The following is a 19183-nucleotide window of genomic DNA, read 5'->3' on the forward strand; positions in this document are numbered from 1 at the left end:
TTTAGAACACATTTTTTGACATTACTCTATTTTGTCCAAAAATCACGCGAATCGGTACATAGTATCCGTCCCATTTTCCATATTCCATCCTGATTGGCTAAGATTGGCTTCCAAAGTTTGCAGGATTGGTTCGTTTTGAACAAAATTCCTCAAATCATGAAGCTTGCGATTTCCTTGACATTTTGCACGCACATTCCCACTCGGCCGAGGACACTTGACATTTTTTATATCAGCCTCATGGTGGCGCTATAACGATTGGCGATTGGCATTTTTAACCACAACTGCACCAATCTGTATGAAACTTTGCAGGCACACACTCCCTAGAGGCCAAGGAAAAACATCTGCCCTGCATTTTTCATATCTGCTTTTTATAGCGGCACCAGGAGGCCGACTTTTGTGAAACAAATTTTTGGATATTGCTCCTTCAGATTCTGTCCAAAAATCACGCAAATCTGTACACAGTATCTCTACAGTCATGTGATCCTGACGGATCTGTCCGATATTTCATATTCCATCCTAATTGGCAAACATTGGCTTCCAAAGTCTGCAGGATTGGTCCGTTTTGAACCTCAAATCATGAACGCAGCATGCAATTTCCGTGGAATTTTGCACGTATATTCCCACTAGGCAGAGGAATTAATGCCCCCCTTTTCACATTGGCCTGTTATAGCGCCACCAGCAGGTCTAATTTAGTAAAACACAGTTTTGGAACAAAATGCCGCAAATCATGAATGCAGTGCCTGCTTGCCGTGAAAGGCCTAATAAGAAATGGCAACCTTTTCACATTGGCCTATTATAGCACCACCAGGAGGACACAATAACCTACCTGACCTGGCAGAGACCTGTGATCCGAGGAGCACTTTTTCTAGTGTCGGTATTGGAGTCTTTGATTGAATACTTTATTAGACAGAAATATAAACAGCATGTAGACATTACGGCTACAATTATAACACGAAAAAGCCCTGTGTTGGCAGTGCTAAACCAATAATGAAACATAACAAACAACTCAAATATTGACAGAACTTAAATATTGACATTGAAGACAATCAAACAAACCTTGTTTGCGTCATGCTGCTTGCAAACAAAACTCTCTGTGCAATTCCTCTCAAATAAACAGCCCACCAGGATCGCTCACTCTCTCATTTTGTTTTATAGTGTTAACTTAATACAGGACTGGATGGTAATATTACGGTAGGGATTTTTGTTGTGGTCAGATCCAGCGACGCTCCCCTAGCCATGGTGGCTGTAATGTGCTCTCATTGGCTGTAGCGTGCATCTCCTTGCAGTGTGGTCTCAGCTCCTTTCATACTGTATGATATTGTCTGATGTCCAGTCTGCGACAGAGACGAATATCTAACCTGATAGATATTTGAAAACGGTCGGGAAGCCATCGGCGAGCGTAATTATCGTGGCCGTATCCTCTCGCAGAGCCTTTCATACACAGCGACCAAAATCTCGCCAAAAAAGGTCCCCGACAGCATAATCGGACCAAATATCTTGCAGTGTGTACCTGCTTTAACTCACACAGGGTGAACAAAACTCAACAGTGTGTTCTGTGACTGACACATAGAAATGATGAGGCTTTCAAATGTTACAAAAAATACCTCGAACATGATCAAAACCATTAAAACCTGATCGAAAACAGAATATAATTTCAAGCATAACTACCATAATGCCAAGCCATTAAATTGAGCATTCCCTTTAACTGCATATCCAAATCTAGATAACTGAACCCTAGTCTTCAGGGGCTTCTGCGGCCAGGTACTTACGCACTAAAACCCACTAGCGTGGAAAAGGCGACCAGCAAGCTGGCAACCCCCCAAAACTAGGGACGTGCTCCGAAACACTTCCACCCCACACTACGTTCTGGTGCTCACGAGTCCCAAGGGGAAACGCGTTATGCCTGAAGGGTTAGCTCACACATGCCTTGAAATGATATAAAAAACAAATACTCACATTACCATGACCAGAATTAAAATCACTCAACTCTCTCATAGTTTCTCCCCAAAGAGCACCTAAGACTGGAATCCCCAGATGTGACATCACCACCTGGACAATGTCAACTGTCAATGTCAAATTCTGTACGCCTGTTTGGAGCAAGCCTCTGAGGCTGTCTACCATGGCTGATGGCCACCAGCCCTGCTTGCCTTTTTCATGTAAGGACTTTGGTGTGACAGGGGACCTTTTTTATGAGGACCCACAGTTCCTCGAGTCCCTTGTCCTCTGTTGGAGGATGGACCCTGATTTAGCCAAGCATTTGGCCAGAAGCAGAGACATGTGTTTTCAATGAATCTATCATGGTTAAAATGGAGTTTGTAGTTAGGATGGGTTTGTATAGAAAGGGGGCGTGTCTGATAAAATGAACATCAAATATCTAAATACTGAATCAAGCAACTTAAAAACTGTCTGGGGTGAAACACTAACGCCTAAGTAGACGTTAAAATAAGCCCAAACATGTTTGAAAGGCAAATATCCCTTTAATATGGTGTTGGTATCATGTGTGTACCCTTCTATGCATCATGTGGCCCTGTGGATTGTGTTGTAGTTGAGATAATAATAGTTAGATAATAGTTATTGTGGTCAATGACAGAATCAAACTCAGCTTCTTCTATGCAACGGTAGAGTGTGTTCTCCTCTATGGCAGCGAATGCTGGACCCTGAAGCCAACCCTGCAGAATACTCTAGATGGGTACTACACCAGAATGTTGCGTGCGGTACTTAACATCAGCAAGATTACCAACAAGATCCTGTATGGGGGAATGCCAAGTGTGGGCGAGAAAATAGCAGCCAGGATAATGAGACTAGCAGGACACTGCCAAAGACATCAAGAACTGCCAGCCAGCAAATTGGTGCTGTGGGAGCCACATTGTCTTGTGCCGTAAGTCACAAGACAATGTGAAGAAAATAAAAAAAAGTCAAAACGTAAATTGGCCTCAGTCATTTAATTCTCTTATGTTACATAATGACGTTATTTTTATGTCATATATTGTTATAAACCTTATTGGGTGAAATGATAAAGGAATATTATATAGTCTGTGTTTGGTTCAGTTTTGTTTCTGTTTTCTGAAAAGCTTGAAAGAATTACATCGGCCATAATTTTAGCAAGGTGACTTCAAAGGGATATTTCACTTTCACTTTGTTTGGGGTCATTTTAACGTCTACTCTGGCTTTTTCCATTTATTTTGTATAATCATTTGGGGAAATGAAATAAACTAATTAATAAGTAAATAAAGTAATTGAAAAAACACGGCCCCCTCACGCATTAGAAGGAAAAGTCACCAGAACCAAGGACGGGTGTTTTTCAAAGAGTCTAACATTCATTAGAAGGACAATATCAGTCACCAGAAGCAGAGATGTGTGTTTTCAATGAATCTATCATGGTTAAAATGGAGTTTGTAGTTTTAATGGGTTTGTATAGAAAGGGTGTGTGTCTGATAAAATGAACATCAAATATCTAAATACTGAATCAAGCAACTTATAAACTGTCTGAAACACTAAAGCCTGAGAAGACTTTAAAATGAGCGTTCGGTGCCAGAAATCTCACCGTTGAGCTGCGCGGCGCTGTTTAAGCTGTAGACTCCACGACGTGCATTCCATGTGAAACAAAGCATGCGTGCATTTTGCACGATGGTCCTGGCTAACGCCTGGAACAATAACATCTTTCACGCGGGTCACAATGGCGCAGCGATCGCGCGTACAAAATGAGTCGGTTTCCCCAACGTAAAAGGTTTCGGAGTTATAGGGGTTTTAGAGAAGGAGATAGAACGGAAGCGGATGGGGAGCCATGTTTTTTGGCACGGTGATCTATAAGGCCCATCCTTCTCAGAATCACCGTGGGTGATTCCAGAGCTGCTCCAGCCCCTCCCGTATGGAAAAAACGAAAAAAAACGAAAGCGACTGAAAACACGGTTCAGACCGTGTTCGACACCAAAGCGATACTCTGTGCAAACAGGGTTCAGACCGTGTTTGGCACCCGATGTGTTAATATCAGCAAGAGTACACATGTTACCAACAAGATCCTGTATGGGGGAATGCCAAGTGTGGGCGAGAAAATAGCAGCCAGGATAATGAGACTAGCAGGACACTGCCAAAGACATCAAGAACTGCCAGCCAGCAAATTGGTGCTGTGGGAGCCACATTGTCTTGTCTTGTGCAGTAAGTCACAAGACAATGTGAAGAAAAGAAAAAAACGTCAAAACATAAATTGGCCTCAGTCATTTAATCCTCTTATGTTACATAAAGACGTTATTTGTATGTCATATATTGTTATTGTAGTACAGATAATCGGCTAGTTGTTTAGAACCGGACTCACGAGCCACTGTGAAGGCTTAGCTGGGTTGTAAGGCCAGCTAGTCGTCCTGGTACTCTGGAAAGAGTTAAGATGATCTTCGAGTGTCGCTGAGGACACTGCCTTAACCAGGGCATCCAGCGACCTTTATACTGCTGACTGTGCCCCTGATGTCACCACGGTGATGTCAGATAGTGTCAGACATCTCCATACATGGAGCTTCTTCTATGCAACGGTAGAGTGTGTTCTCCTCTATGGCAGTGAATGCTGGACCTTGAAGCCAACCCTGCAGAAGAGCCTAGATGGGTGCTACACCAGAATGTTGCGTGCAGTACTTAACATCAGCAAGAGTACACATGTTACCAACAAGATCCTGTATGGGGGAATGCCAAGTGTGAGCGAGAAAATAGTAGCCAGGAGAATGAGACTAGCAGGACACTGCCAAAGACACCAAGAATTGCCAGCCAGCAAATTACTGCTGTGGGAACCAACGCACGGTCATCGGTCACGAGGACGTCCCACAATGACATACGTGGATGTACTCAAGAATGATGCAGGAGCGCAAAGACTGGAAGCAACGATGGAGGGCTCGTCTGAGGACGACCTAGAGAGAGAGAGAGAATGACAGACAGTTTAACTGCTGTGTACACAACTTTGTGTACACAACTTTGAGTACACAACTTTGAGTTGATTCAGTTTGTTTGTCTCCTTTGTGGATCTTGTCTTGTCTTCTGAAAAGGTGTTGCGTCATTAGGCTCCACACCCTGCAGAGGGAGGAGGAGCTCCCCCCGCTGGTAGGAGGGTATAACACCCTCACACACACCTGCTGATCACTCTGCACCTGCGGATCACTCTGCACCTGCTGATCACTCTGCACCTGCTGATCACTCTGCACCTGTCCCAAGGTAAGATTTACTCTGCTCTCCTCCAATCTTAAGAACTTTTACAAAATGCCTTCTGAATCTGTTGTTCTCACACTTAAGATTTTTCCAAAAAAAACAATCTAAAATAGCAGATGTACAAGCTTGTAAATCTGCTATGTTTGAATAGCCAACGCTAAAATCTAAAATCACACAGATGCTTTCCCTGGTTTTAATCTTGTTTAATGTTGACAGCAGATTTTGATGTAGTTTTTTGTCATTAGTCTTTTTTTTAGTTTAGTTTTAGTCATATTTTAGTCATCTGAAATGTTTTAGTCTTAGTCTAGTTTTAGTTAGACTGAAAGAACGAGCCCAATCGATGGTCTTGAAGGGCGGAGCCAAACCCAGGCGCTGGATTCCAGCGCCTGGGTTTGGAGCACTCTGATCGGTTAGGAGATAACAAGGTCCTAAGACCAGCGTTCCTGCAAGGTTCTCCCAGGCTTTTTTTCTTTTGAAACAAAAAAAAAGGCATGGGTTTCCGAGGCTAAGTTTTAGTTGACTAAATCTACAGTTGATTTGGTGTATTTTGGTGGGCCTTGATGGCCTATATACTGGATATCGTCGTTGTCAGGCAGAAACCAACTATCTCAGTTTTTCAACTTTTAACAAAATAAATCAGTGCTATTGAACACCCTTTACGTCTGTGTGTGGGTTTTACATTACATTACATTACAGTCATTTAGCAGGTGCTTTTATCCAAAGCGACTTACAATAAGTGCATTAGGCAAGGAAACTACTAATCACCAGAAGTCATAAGTGCATTCTCTTCTAAAACAAGCAACTAAGAGTATACCTAGCGCCAAGGTAAAAGTGCAATATATCAGCTACCTACTTTCTTAAACAGATGAGACACATAGGAAAATCAAATGAGCAAGAGCTAAAACAAAAGTGTATCAAATAAACAAGATCCAGTAAAACAAGACCTTGTACAACTAATTGACAACAAGTAGGCAAGGCTAAGAGGAAGTGTCAGGGTAGTGTTTCCTAAAGAGGTGGGTTTTCAGCCCTTACAAATATTGAACCAATGAAAAGTATTAAAAATACTTTCTGACTAAACCTCCTAACTCCATTGGATCGTCTTTTAAACCTCCTAACTCAAACTTAGTTTTTTCTTTTCCCCGTCTGACTTGATCATTTTAATCAATGAAGGACAAAACAACTATCTCCATATTAATGGTCAAAAACCTCCTAACTCCACTTGAGCTGTATTATGGTAAAGTGATGATAATATAAGGACACATTCAAGTATCTGACAATGTAGAAAGTCACCATAACGACTTTGATGAGGTAGTTTTATTTTTCATTTCCTGATAAGTTCATATATTGGACATAATTGGTTTCTGCCGGACAGCAGAGATATGTATACATATATTATGTACAAATATGACATTTTTACAGTCTAAGCCTAGAACTAATGCAGTGAGGAATACAGTCATGTACGTGGCGATGACATTTTGGAACTCTCTAACCTAGGGGTCTTCAACAGGGGGTCCGGGACCCCTAGGGAATCCTCAGAGTTACCTAACAATAAATACAACTTTTCTATGGGAGCCTAAACGGTGTGCGGACTAACCCCTCTTTTCCAAATCTATTTTAACCCATTAAAACCGGGAAATCTGTGTCATTTTAGATTTTAGCGTTGGCTATAAAGGAAATAGCAGATATACAAGCTCATTGTATTTAATATGTGGCACTTGTTTGATTTATGTAATTGTTACTGTTTCATTGCCTTGTTGGTCTGTTTGTGACATAATTCATTATTGTTGTTTTTATCTGTATAAGCACTTTGTAACACCGTTAAGACAAGTGCAATACAAATTATTATCTATTATTAATATCATTATAATCTCTTATCTCTTATATCTATATTCAGGTTTATAATCATCATGACTTCACTTCTTGTTTTCATACTCCTGTCTCTGACTGGAACCATCTATGCACTGCCTATGGTACGAACACACTCTCACTAAAACACACACACACACACACACACACACACACACACACACACACACACACACACACACACACACACACACACACACATACACACACTCACACGTGCGCAGCATCACACACACACATACACACACGTGCGCAGCATCGGCAGTTTCATCAGTGTTGTGTAAATGAATGATGTTTGTTTGTCTGTTTGTTTACACATGATCTTTCTATGAATATGTTGGATTATGTGTGTGTGTGTGTGTGTGTGTGTGTGTGTGTGTGTGTGTGTGTGTGTGTGTGTGTGTGTGTGTGTGTGTGTGTGTGTGTGTGTGTACATGCATGCATTGGTGTGTGCGTGCGTGCGTGCGTGTTTGTGTTGTTCTGCAGGATCCAGATGACATCATCACTGAAGATCTGGATGAACTGGATGTAGGTGATTTTATTCAGCAAACATAATAAATACATCTATGTTTACATTTACGTCTGTGTGTGGGTTTTACAAATATTGAACAAATGAAAAGTATTAAAAAGTGCTTCTGACTAAACCTCCTAACTCCATTGGATCCTCAAACTGTCATTTAAACCTCCTATATTTCCCCGTCTGACTTGATCATTTTAATCAATGATGGACAAAACAACTATCTCAATATTAAAGGTCAGAAACCTCACTTGAGCTGTATTAGGGTAAAGTGATGATAATATAAGGACACATTCAAGTATCTGACAATGTATTATTTATTTATTTATTACATTAACCACTTGATTCTGAAGGAACCATTCACAGAAAATAGCTGTCCACATTTTTTTTTTACATATTTCTTAACAGATTTGTTGAAGAGGGAAAGTGTACTAAGTATTGAGGGGTGTGGTATTTTTTATAACCATCCTGCCGTCTGCGCCCTATGTGGTATCTTTTAAAACCACAGACTTACAGGTTTAATGCACTATACTAATTGCCAACAACGCCATATTGTAAAGTTAGTTTGATGTTCCAGAGATGTGAATGGATGTTTGAAGAATGGATTTGAGTCATCACTCCATAGTGAGGTTACTTCTTCCAGTTTATTTCATAGTACAGTACAACCAGCCATCTCCACAGCCTGACGGCTTGGAGTGACACACACACACAGTCACAAAACACCCCATCTTATAGCATGTGGCCACATACGAAAAAGAGGAGGTACATTTGAAATGTTAATGTCTGTATCTGGAGAGGTGATTGCATCAGTCTTTGATCCACTTGCTAATCAACAATTCGGGTGTGCCAGGATGGAGACCTTGTGACTCCATGTTAAACAAAAGGCAATGCTAATTTAGCCTACCCCCACACATCCAGGCTGGAGCCCACAAATGGTCTGAATCCACTCTTCTGTCTGCAGCCCAAAGTAGACCTGCAATCCTATTACTTCTAACATATGACTTAAATGTGTATCTTAAGTTATGAAATATACTACAGGGGTTAAGTGGTGAAATGTCTTAAAATACACATTAACATGAGATCATATTTAATCTGTGGTACTTTTTATGTAAAGAAATTATGTCCAAGACCCACAAACTGGTGCCGACCCACTGTTTGGGTAACAGAACTACAAGCTCACAATGCGTAGCTGCGCGAGGCGTTGTGATCTTGTAGATTTGCAATTTTTGGCAAATGTTTCCCCTCAGAATAGGGATGCTGGGGTTCAAGTGGTTGATTTAAAAGAAGAATAAATTGCTCCTATCACACTAAGATTTGGCGGACCCCCTGTAGTAACTCTGAGGACCCCTAGGGATTTTTTTTTACCAAAAATGTATTTTGAGGTCCAAACATGGACATGTGTCCGTGTGTGTGTGTGTGTGTGTGTGTGTGTGTGTGTGTGTGTGTGTGTGTGTGTGTGTGTGTGTGTGTGTGTGTGTGTGTGTGTGTGTGTGTGTGTGTGTGTGTGTGTGTGTGTGTGTGTGTGTGTGTGTGTGTGTGTGTGTGTGTGCGTGCGTGCGTGCGTGCGTGCGCGCGCGTGCGTGTGTGTTGTTTTTCAGGATATAGCTACTGGAGACATTGGAGAGGATGATGCTGGTGAGTCTAAACATCATAACTGATACTGTATGCTCTTTATAATATATCATGATATAATAACATCATCCTGTTATAACATCATAACATCAGCATGTTAGATGCTGTTCGTAATAATTCACATTATATTTATAACTGTGTCTGTGTGTTTCTATCATTATATTATATGTATAACTGTGTATGTGTGTTTCTATCATTATATTTATAACTGTGTCTGTGTGTTTCTATCATTATATTATATGTATAACTGTGTCTGTGTGTTTCTATGAATCCAGGTGAAGATCCGGATGTGAGTGATGTTATTGAGAAAGCGAACACCCACCTGAGTGAGTGAGCCTAGAGGAGCCAATATGGTTGTCTGGAGGAGAACTAACAGCCGTAACAATTAAATCCATATCCTATCATACAAATGTATCATTGTGTGTATCATCATGTGTTGGCGTGTGTGTGTGCGTGTGTGTAGGTCGTGCCAGAGGTGACCCTTACCTCATGTTTGGTGACATTGCCATGCCAACCGGGAGGAACGCAGATCCGTGCACGCGGAAAGGATGTCTGTGGCCCAAAAACAAAAACGGCAAAGTTTATATCCCTATGACCATCTCTAATGCTTACAGTACGTTCTGATTGGTTGGTTGGTTGGTTGGTTGGTTGATTGATTGATTGATTGATTGATTGATTGATTGAATTCTTTATTAACACGATTATTAAAAGGATCCCTGGCTAATAAGCCTTATATGCCTTAATACAGGGGTGTCGAACTCATTTTCATTTGTTACTAATTTTAGTTATAGAGGGTAATTATAATGTATTAAGGCTTAATATATTATAATTACCCTCTATAACGTAAATTAATAACACCTTAAATACCTTGCTTATTATAGAAATAATTCATCTTTTACTCAAGCGGGACAACGCCCGTCACAAGTAGTTGATGTCTTTTGTCCATGTGTGGTCCAGCCCTTTGGAATGTATGGAACGCATGTCAAAATAAAAAAACAACTTAATACTTCCTACGGTTAATATGAGCATCATTCAAGATTGAATGCATAGGACCACAATGGAAACAGGTACCCAGGTCTTTTTTGTGTTAGGGTTAGGGTTATCCTTTTAGCCTAAATGTTTTACTGTACCTACTGTACGTGCTGTTTATATTTCTAACCCTGACTAATAAAGTATTCAATCCATCGAAACAAAAAACTAAAATATTAATAATAAAAAAGTGACTGAACTAAGTGGTTGAGTTTGTCTCCCTCTGCAGGCCCTAAGGAGCGTAAAACCATCAAGAACGCGCTGGCCACCTTCCGAAAATCCACATGCATCCGTTTTGTGACGAGGAAAAAACAGAAAAACTATGTGGAGATATACCCTGGGAATGGGTTAGTAAACACGCACGCACGCACGCACAGACGGAAGCGCACGCACACACACACACACACACACACACACACACACACACACACACACACACACACACACACACACACACACACGATATTAGATTGTTTAGACTGATGCTAAGGTATTGGTTAGCCCCTTTCGGAACCCTTTATACCTTTTTTGTATTTGGGATGATGACGCTATCCAGTGTTCCTTGAAAGTCAATGGCTTCTCTCATTCACCCACTGGTACCACTCTCTGGATACCGTCAGCATCCCAACTACAAAAAAGGTATACAGGGTTCCGAAAGGCGCTAGGCTCTTAGTTTACCTGTGATCCTATAGTTTACTGAGACACTACACTGTCTCTCTGCATTCTATAAATGTATGTGTTTACCTTGTTTATTGTAAGTCACTCTGGATAAGAGCGTCTAATGAATGCATACATCGTAACATTGTAATAATGTAACATTGTAAAAATGTAACATTGTAATAACGTAACATTGTAACATTATAAACTGTAGGTGCTGGTTGTACATTGTAACATTGTAATAACGTAACATTGTAACATTATAAACTGTAGGTGCTGCTCGTACATTGTAACATTGTAATAATGTAACATAGTAACATTATAAACTGTAGGTGCTGGTCGTACATCGTAACATTGTAATAACGTAACATTGTAATAACGTAACATTGTAACATGAAACTGCAGGTGCTGGTCGAACATCGGGCGTAAGGGAGGCCGTCAGCAGATTCTTCTACAGAGAGGGGAAGGGCAGTGTATCTATAAGGGCACCATCCAACACGAGGCTCTCCACGCTCTGGGCTTCCATCACGAACAGAACCGCTCCGATAGAGACAACTACGTCACCATCCTCACCAATAACATTCAATCAGGTAACCAGGCAGTGTTGCCAAATGGAAATTAAATTATCATACCAGAGGCTTAAAAGTATGACATTTGAAAGAAAAGTATGGTAGACAGCCAAAAAAAAGATATCACAGGTGTAAATATGTAATTTCACCCAAAGAATAGCGTATTTATTGTAAGAAACAACCTTGTTTGAGACTCCTACGTGGCAAAAACCTCCTGAATCAGCAGCCAGGGAATCTAGTAAATTCACAAACTTTTTCGAAATGATCGTATATTTGGGCCTTTTTTGAATTATTGATCGTACATCGTAAAGTGGGTAAAATGATCGTATATAAATCCCATAATTATCATACATCTGGTAACACTGTAACCAGGGCTGGAAATTGCGTCCGTTTTGGTCACCTGAGATTCAACCGATTCTAAAAATATCATCTATATCAGTGGTGCTCGAACCTTTTAATGTCAAGGACCCCCAAAATTGATATGTACCCCCTCATCTCAAAATATGTTGTTCCAGGGAACCCCCAGAAGCAAAGATTTGAGTTAAAAATGTTTGCTTTAAAAAATGCATGTATTCAAAGATTTAAAAAAAAAAGAAATTGAATAGCCTGTAAAGCATATACTGTAAAGTATGAAATGGCACAGATGCTTTCCCGGATTGAATGGGTTAATTTGTGCGACCAAAACAATATAATTGGGAGCATTTATGTGACTGCAAATAATTGCTGTGGTGCGACTAAAACGGTATGTCCAGTTAGTGAACCCAAACCAGTGCTCCTCGCCATCCAGAAAAAAACACATAGTGAATTGTAAATGAAAACCACAAAAAGTGAAAATGCTTTTAAATATTTTGAAGTTTTGCCCACGATGGGGACGTCAGCGTTACTCTGCATAATATGTGATCATCTGATTGGTTTGTTTATAATGTGATGATATGTGCTCTGTTGCCTGATTGGTTGACTCTGCATCTCTTACAGGACAGAAGTACAACTTCAAGAAGGTGGATACCAACAACTTAGGCACTCCCTACGACTTCACCTCTGTTATGCACTACGGCAGGTTAGTGTGTGTGTGTGTGTGTGTGTGTGTGTGTGTGTGTGTGTGTGTGTGTGTGTGTGTGTGTGTGTGTGTGTGTGTGTGTGTGTGTGTGTGTGTGTGTGTGTGTGTGTGTGTGTGTGCGCGCGCGCGTGTGTTTGTGTTCGGGGCAGTGTGGAAAAAGTACTCACATTTCTTACGTAAATAAAGGTATTGTATCAATACTGCATGTATGTAGAAATACTCTATTACAAGAGAAAGTCCAGAATTCAAAATTCACTTGAGTAAAAGTACAAAAGTATTGCTATCAAAATGTAATCCAAAGTACCAAAAGTAGAAAGTACTTATTACGCATAATGTCCCCATTTCACCAGTTTTCAAATGTATAAAAGATCTTTTGAAAATAGCAGATCTACAAGTTCACAATGCGTCGCATTGTGAGCTTGTAGATCTGCTATTTTCAAATGGCTGAAATGCACAGGCTGTAGTGCTCTAGTTTATTGTTTTTTTTTTCTTTGCAAGATCTTTTTTATATCATTTTATATTTGCATTCCGTGCAAACGTTTTCTTTTTCTTTTCTTTTCTTTTTTTTTATATCTATACACCCAGTGTTAAAAATAAAATGCAATAATCAGAAAGTAATAACTAAAAATAAAAATACATAAATAATCACTTATCAATCAATGCAAATTATCTTAATACTAATACCTGTTCAATTATAATAATGATAATACTAGTGATATTTATTAGTGCTATTACTTAACAAATTAAAATAAAAACAGGGGGGGGGGGGAACTGACTGCCTTTTTCATACATCTTTTTATTTTATTTTTATTTTTTTAATATAATTTAAATAAAAGATCACAGCCCGAACTTCCGATGTGGAATCGGTGCTGGGTCTCACTCATTCTCCAAACTTAGTCAAGCGGCCCCATAATTTATCCATTTACTCCATCTTCTATTAAACTCAGGCTCATTGATTCTAATTCGAAGCGTTATTCTCTCCATTTCAAATATTTCCTTTACTGTTTCTTTCCATTTTTTAGGCCGTGGACTTGAAGGCATTAGCCAGTTCCTAGTTACCTGTTTAAGGGCTGCGGTTCTAAGGATTCTGTATATGTATTTATCCATTACTTGCATTAGTTCTAACGGTAATTTCCCCAAAATAATGTTTACAGGTTTGAGTGTTCTTTTCAAATTGAAAACCTTAGTGATATCTTCTGTAATTGGCTTCCAGAAAGAATTTAGAATGGGGAAGAAGAAGAAAGTGTGCGAGTGGTTTGCCCTTATCTCGCCACATTTTCTCCAACATGCCGATGTAGCAGATGTATTAATTTTGGAGAGGACGTTTGGTGTAATAAAAAATCTAGTGTATAGTTTCCATGCAAATTCTCTCCAATATTTAGAGTTAGTTGTTTTTTGAATTTCTCTGCATACTTGTTTCCACTCCATTTCATTCATTTGGTCTCCTATTTCAGTTGGTTAGGTTAGTAGGTTTTGACTTTAACAGGGGACAGTTTTGAATTGCTGCCACCTGTAGGTAGCCTACTATTTTAGAGCGGATTTGAAGGAGAGTAGGGTTTTACACTCCTTCACAGCTTTTGGTAGGGCATTCCACATTTTTGTGGCATAGCAGGAGAACGAATTCAACCCCTTGTTTGTGCCAAATCTGGGTTGGACGTGATGAGTGGCGCTACCTCTGGTGTTGGGGACTTCATTGTGTGTGTGTGTGTGTGTGTGTGTGTGTGTGTGTGTGTGTGTGTGTGTGTGTGTGTGTGTGTGTGTGTGTGTGTGTGTGTGTGTGTGTGTGTGTGTGTGTGTGTGTGTGTGTGTGTGTGTGTGTGTGTGTACATGCTCAAAAGGAGCTTTGTAGATCTGCAATATTTTGGCTATTTGTCAGCTATTTTGGGTGCTGTTCTAAAATTGTGTTGTAGGCCTATAGTAATATAAATGTGTGTGTGTGTGTGTGTGTGTGTGTGTGTGTGTGTGTGTGTGTGTGTGTGTGTGTGTGTGTGTGTGTGTGTGTGTGTGTGTGTGTGCGTGTGCGTGTCAGATATGCATTTTCCAAACAGTGGGGGAAGCTCCCCGTCATGATTCGTAAAGGAAAAGGAAACTCCGGGAAGACAGTAGGGGGAGCCAAAAAAATGAACACCAACGACATCGCCCGTGTCAACAAGCTCTACTGCAGTGAGTCACATGGGCCACCAGTGCCAAAGGAAAAGGAGAGGAAAATGACATAAATAAAAAACATACTGGCCCTCATTTATAAATGGAACGTACAAACCAGCTTAGAAATAGGTGTACCCTGTGAATTATTGCGTGAGATTTGTCAGCTGTTGATAAATGTGGCGCAGTCTTGCCCCAACTGTTAGCGGAATACGGTCGATAGGAGGAACTTCTCCAACATTTGAAGCTATGCCCCACCAATCATCTCTGTGGATTCACACACAGCTACACACACAGATACACAGCACACACACCTATCATATGTAGGAATGGCACATGCTATCAAGATGATGTCATCTAATGTGAACTTATGGTTGTCCATCAATGTGGTCTTGTCTGTAAGGTTAGTTTTTGTCACATTTTCTGTTGCTGATCTGAGCAAGACTGTGTTGTGGTTTCAGTTCAGGGAAAATATTTTTTGGGCATGTAATTATAGGCAAAAGTTAAAAAAAATAGACACTTATTTTAGTTAACAGCATTGGATGCAAAAATCTGCCATCGGCCTGGCTATCTAATTCTTTTCCCTCCTTTTACTGGTTGATGCAGAGGGATATAAGGTGAAGGTGTCCAAGAAAAAGCGCTGCGTCTTCCCCTTCCGGTGGGGAAGTAAGAAGTACTCTGCCTGTACCACTGTCGGCAGAAAGGATGGACGTCTGTGGTGCGCCACCACCTACAACTATAACAAGAAGAACCAGAAGAAGTGGCGCTTCTGTTAAAGTACGTTTTGACCATGACACTAAGACTTTTTAAAGACCAGGAATGCATCTGTGTCATTTTAAGATTTCTTTGGCTATCAAAAAAATAGCAGATAAGCACAGAGTGCCTCCCTATGAGCTTGTAGATCTGTAGATCTTGTAGATTCACAGACACGTCCAATAAGAAAATAAAAAAAAGTACGACCGCATTCGTAACAGCGCAAGTCTAGTCAACTATAAAGTGTCACTATATGTCAGAAGAACGCTGTCTGGGGAAGAAAAAAATATTCACACATTAACTCAACGGGGAAGCATGCGTTAATCCGACACACCTTTTCTCCGACTATGTGGCATCCGCGTGCGGTTAGGGTTAGGGTGCGGGTTCACTTCATTGAACGGCAGGTCACTGAAGTGAGTACTTCATTAGTATTCAAATTAAGTGTATATACTGTAGCACATAGCACAGCATAAAACTCAAGGAATGTTTGTCTAGATTCAGTCTACTCCTGAGTCTTGGAATCGAAGGGACCACAACCACCGCCAAAAAAGAAGACATTCCTTCAAAGCGATATTTTTAAGAGTTTCGCCGCAGCGCCTTGTAAGCTGCCGCTTACCCCGTCTGATGTGTCTCCAGAACGGCCTCCGTCTGCACCGATAGAGACATTACTGTCCCAGACAGAATCTCTGCCTCTGCTCTCATCTGCTGACACTACACAAAATAAGGAAAACCAGCCTGGCCGATGCTGTGAGGGCCGCACATTTTTTTTTACATCAATTAATTATATACGCGGCGTGCATGTGCATGTGCCGTATGTGTTGGAGGGGGGGAATAATTATAGTATACCCTCCAAAAAGGGAGGGTATTCTAGGTTTTTTGATTAATGCGTAAACATTAATGGAGGCTGGTATGTGGTGGGCTGGTTTGGTTATCTCCGATCTCCCGCTGCCATGAAGATCACTTGCGCTGGCTGGGCACAGCTGGCATTCGAGCGTCGGGTTTATATCCTTAAACGAGGTTCCACATAACTCCAGAAAGACGTAGCATACTGTAGGCTATCCAAGTTGGGAGACGTCACTCTCATGTCATACAAATATTCCAGAGCAGCGGTCCTCAACATCCTCTTGCATATGCGCTCATCTTAACACAGAGCCAGTCAAGCACTGTTTAAATGGCTGAATGATTAAGCATCTAACATGTAACATTGTAAACATGTTATATTATTTATAATTGCTCGATTAAGCTTGTACACTTGGAAATGTCCATATTTCATATGACACATTGTCACGTGTATCATTTATTAGTTTTATAGCTATGCATTCTTGGAGTGAATATATAGCTTTAGATGCCTGTCAGATTGTCAGACAATGCTGCTCCGCATGTCTACGATGGAACAAAAGGGTGTAGACACATCCTACATGCCCTGGCGACAATGGTGGTGATCTCGCCGTAGACCCATTATTTGGTCTACACCACTTAAATGAGGGTCACTATTACTACTATTATAGCCTAATAATAATGTTATTGACAATGATAATAATAATAATAATAATAATCATAATCATAATAATAATAATAATAATAATAATAATAATAATAATAATAATAATAATAATAATACAATATTAATAATAATGATAATAATAATAAAAAATCAAATGTTTCTTATAATGTTGTTTTTTTCCCCTCAGAAGTAAACTGAGACACTTGATTTCCTGCTTCCTGTCTTAACAACCAACCATGCTACTGAACAACCTACCATGATGTCCTACTGAACAACCTAGCATGCTATATACTTATACTCATATACTCATATATACTCATATATACTCATATATACTCATGTTATACTCCATGAATTGAGTACGTGAGGACCCCATTTGAAACAAGCCAATGCGGCTTTTCTGGTCTTTTCAATCCTATTTAGTTGACCTTGTATTGCAAACTGTACTTCCATGTGCTTTTTCTCTGCAAACTTCTAAATAAAATATTCAATCAATCAATCAATCAATCAATCAATCAATCAATCAATCAATCAATGCTGTCCTATTTGTTCTTGCTATTTGTTTGGAAAGCACTTTGGGTCAGCTGCTGTTGTTTTTAAATGTGCTATATAAATACATTTGACTTGACTTGACTACTGAACATGTTTTAAAGCGGCGCAGTCTTGGTCAAATGGTGTTAAATATTGGAGGGTTTATGTGGAGTTATCCAACATATTTGGTCTCTATTCTTGAGTTTTGTGGGTCAGTCTTTCCAATAAAACATTTTTGAGAGGATATTTTAATGTCTGATGCCTGTGGTGTGTTCTAATTTTTTTGGGGGAAAAAGCACATACCGTCTATTAACCATTTCATCCATTGAAAACGTGCTAGCGTATCGTGCATGTGTTGCAGGGAATAATTATCGTATACCCTTCGAAAAAACCTAGACACACCACTGTCTGATGCCTGTATTTGGGGTAGCAGTACCCCAACACCCATTAGTTTGCTGCATTTGGCACTTAAAGTTTGTGCCACACTGCTCATATGGGAGTAAAATGATCTAAACCTGGTATAAATAGTTCATTATAGACCTGGTTAAAATATATAAGAAGTCAAATGTTCAAAAGTGTGTCCCCCCCAGAGGTCAGGTTGTGAAACTGCAACTACTGAAACTAACAGGCTCAATGGTTGGACAAATGACAACCAAGTAGTCAGGGGATATTACATACATCTTGGAATAAATAGCTAGAAAAAGAAATGTCTTTACCAATGAATGTGTTTGTAAAGGTATCCAGTGACACATTTCAACAAGGTTGAGATTCAACTGCTGTCATGGGAACCCATGACAGCCACTGAAATTTGCGGTACCCATAACCTTATGCGGGCTCCCCCACCTTTTGATCTGGGGGAGAAAGGCTACCCCTCAAATGTACAGATACTAGAGGTGCGGGTCGCTACGCGACCCTTCCGTCTAGTCGCTGGCGCGAGGCTCTCGTGTAGCGTGGTGTGTGTATTTGTTGCAACCTTTATTGTGAAGGAACCACCGGAAGTGCTAAGCTATTCATTCCGTTCCGTGTTACATAACACTCTGAGATGCTACATCGTGACATAGTGTCACAGAGACCCTCAAAAGTCACCAAAATAACACTCTTCAACGGGCTAATTGGTTAGCATTGATGACATTGACCACACTAACGTTCATACAGGTTGTTGATAAGATGTTTAACGTAGCCGTTTGAGTGACGCCAGCAGCGTTGGTTAACATTAGCGTTAGGCGCATGCTAACGCTATCGCCGGGCCGCCGACATCCGTCGGGCGGCCCGGTCACTACCAGCCGAGGCTTATTCTTGCGCATTAGGCCGCGATTTCCGCAGGGCCACTGCCTCGTGTCCTGCGTGTCTATTGACATTTGTAATGGTCAGAAATCTAAGTTGGGCTTGTTTGTGTGAGAATATTTCCACATTGGTTCGAAATGTGTGCTTATTTGAGCATTGAGGAGTTAACTGTGCAGGAGCTGTGTGGAGCGAGCGAGCTGGTGTTTTCAATGGCCGTCGCTTCGTTGTGTTTCGGCTGGGGCCGGAGCATAGAGTTAAAAATAATAGAGAGGGCACCGGATATCGCCTCCCGTCCACTTGCATTGAGTTGCTCACCCAGCGCGTGAAGCGAATTCACCCCTTCTTCCGGGTTGTAAAGTGTGATGGGCGTAGCCTATTTGGGGCCACTGTGATCCGTTCTGCGTCACAGAAGTGACGCGTTTTACGTCACAGAGGTGCGCGTCCCTGTGCGCAAG

General features: G+C 40.7%; 1 protein-coding gene across 1 annotated transcript; it reads left to right on the forward strand.

Annotated features, from left to right (window-relative positions):
* The first annotated feature begins 5119 nt into the window (after window positions 1-5119).
* On the forward strand, window positions 5120-17597 carry LOC311063452 (high choriolytic enzyme 1-like). Its single transcript, XM_084082920.1, has 12 exons — window positions 5120-5193; window positions 7082-7157; window positions 7540-7581; window positions 9169-9205; window positions 9478-9528; window positions 9666-9815; window positions 10461-10578; window positions 11294-11478; window positions 12433-12514; window positions 14544-14677; window positions 15263-15433; window positions 17101-17597. The coding sequence occupies exons 2-11, from the start codon at window positions 7095-7097 to the stop codon at window positions 15430-15432; spliced, it is 1032 nt and encodes a 343-aa protein (XP_083939046.1). The 5' UTR covers window positions 5120-5193; window positions 7082-7094; the 3' UTR covers window position 15433; window positions 17101-17597.
* Window positions 17598-19183: the final 1586 nt, after the last annotated feature.

This window comes from Gymnoscopelus microlampas (assembly GCF_963454915.1).
Source record: "Gymnoscopelus microlampas genome assembly, chromosome: 16".
NCBI lineage: Eukaryota > Metazoa > Chordata > Actinopteri > Myctophiformes > Myctophidae > Gymnoscopelus > Gymnoscopelus microlampas.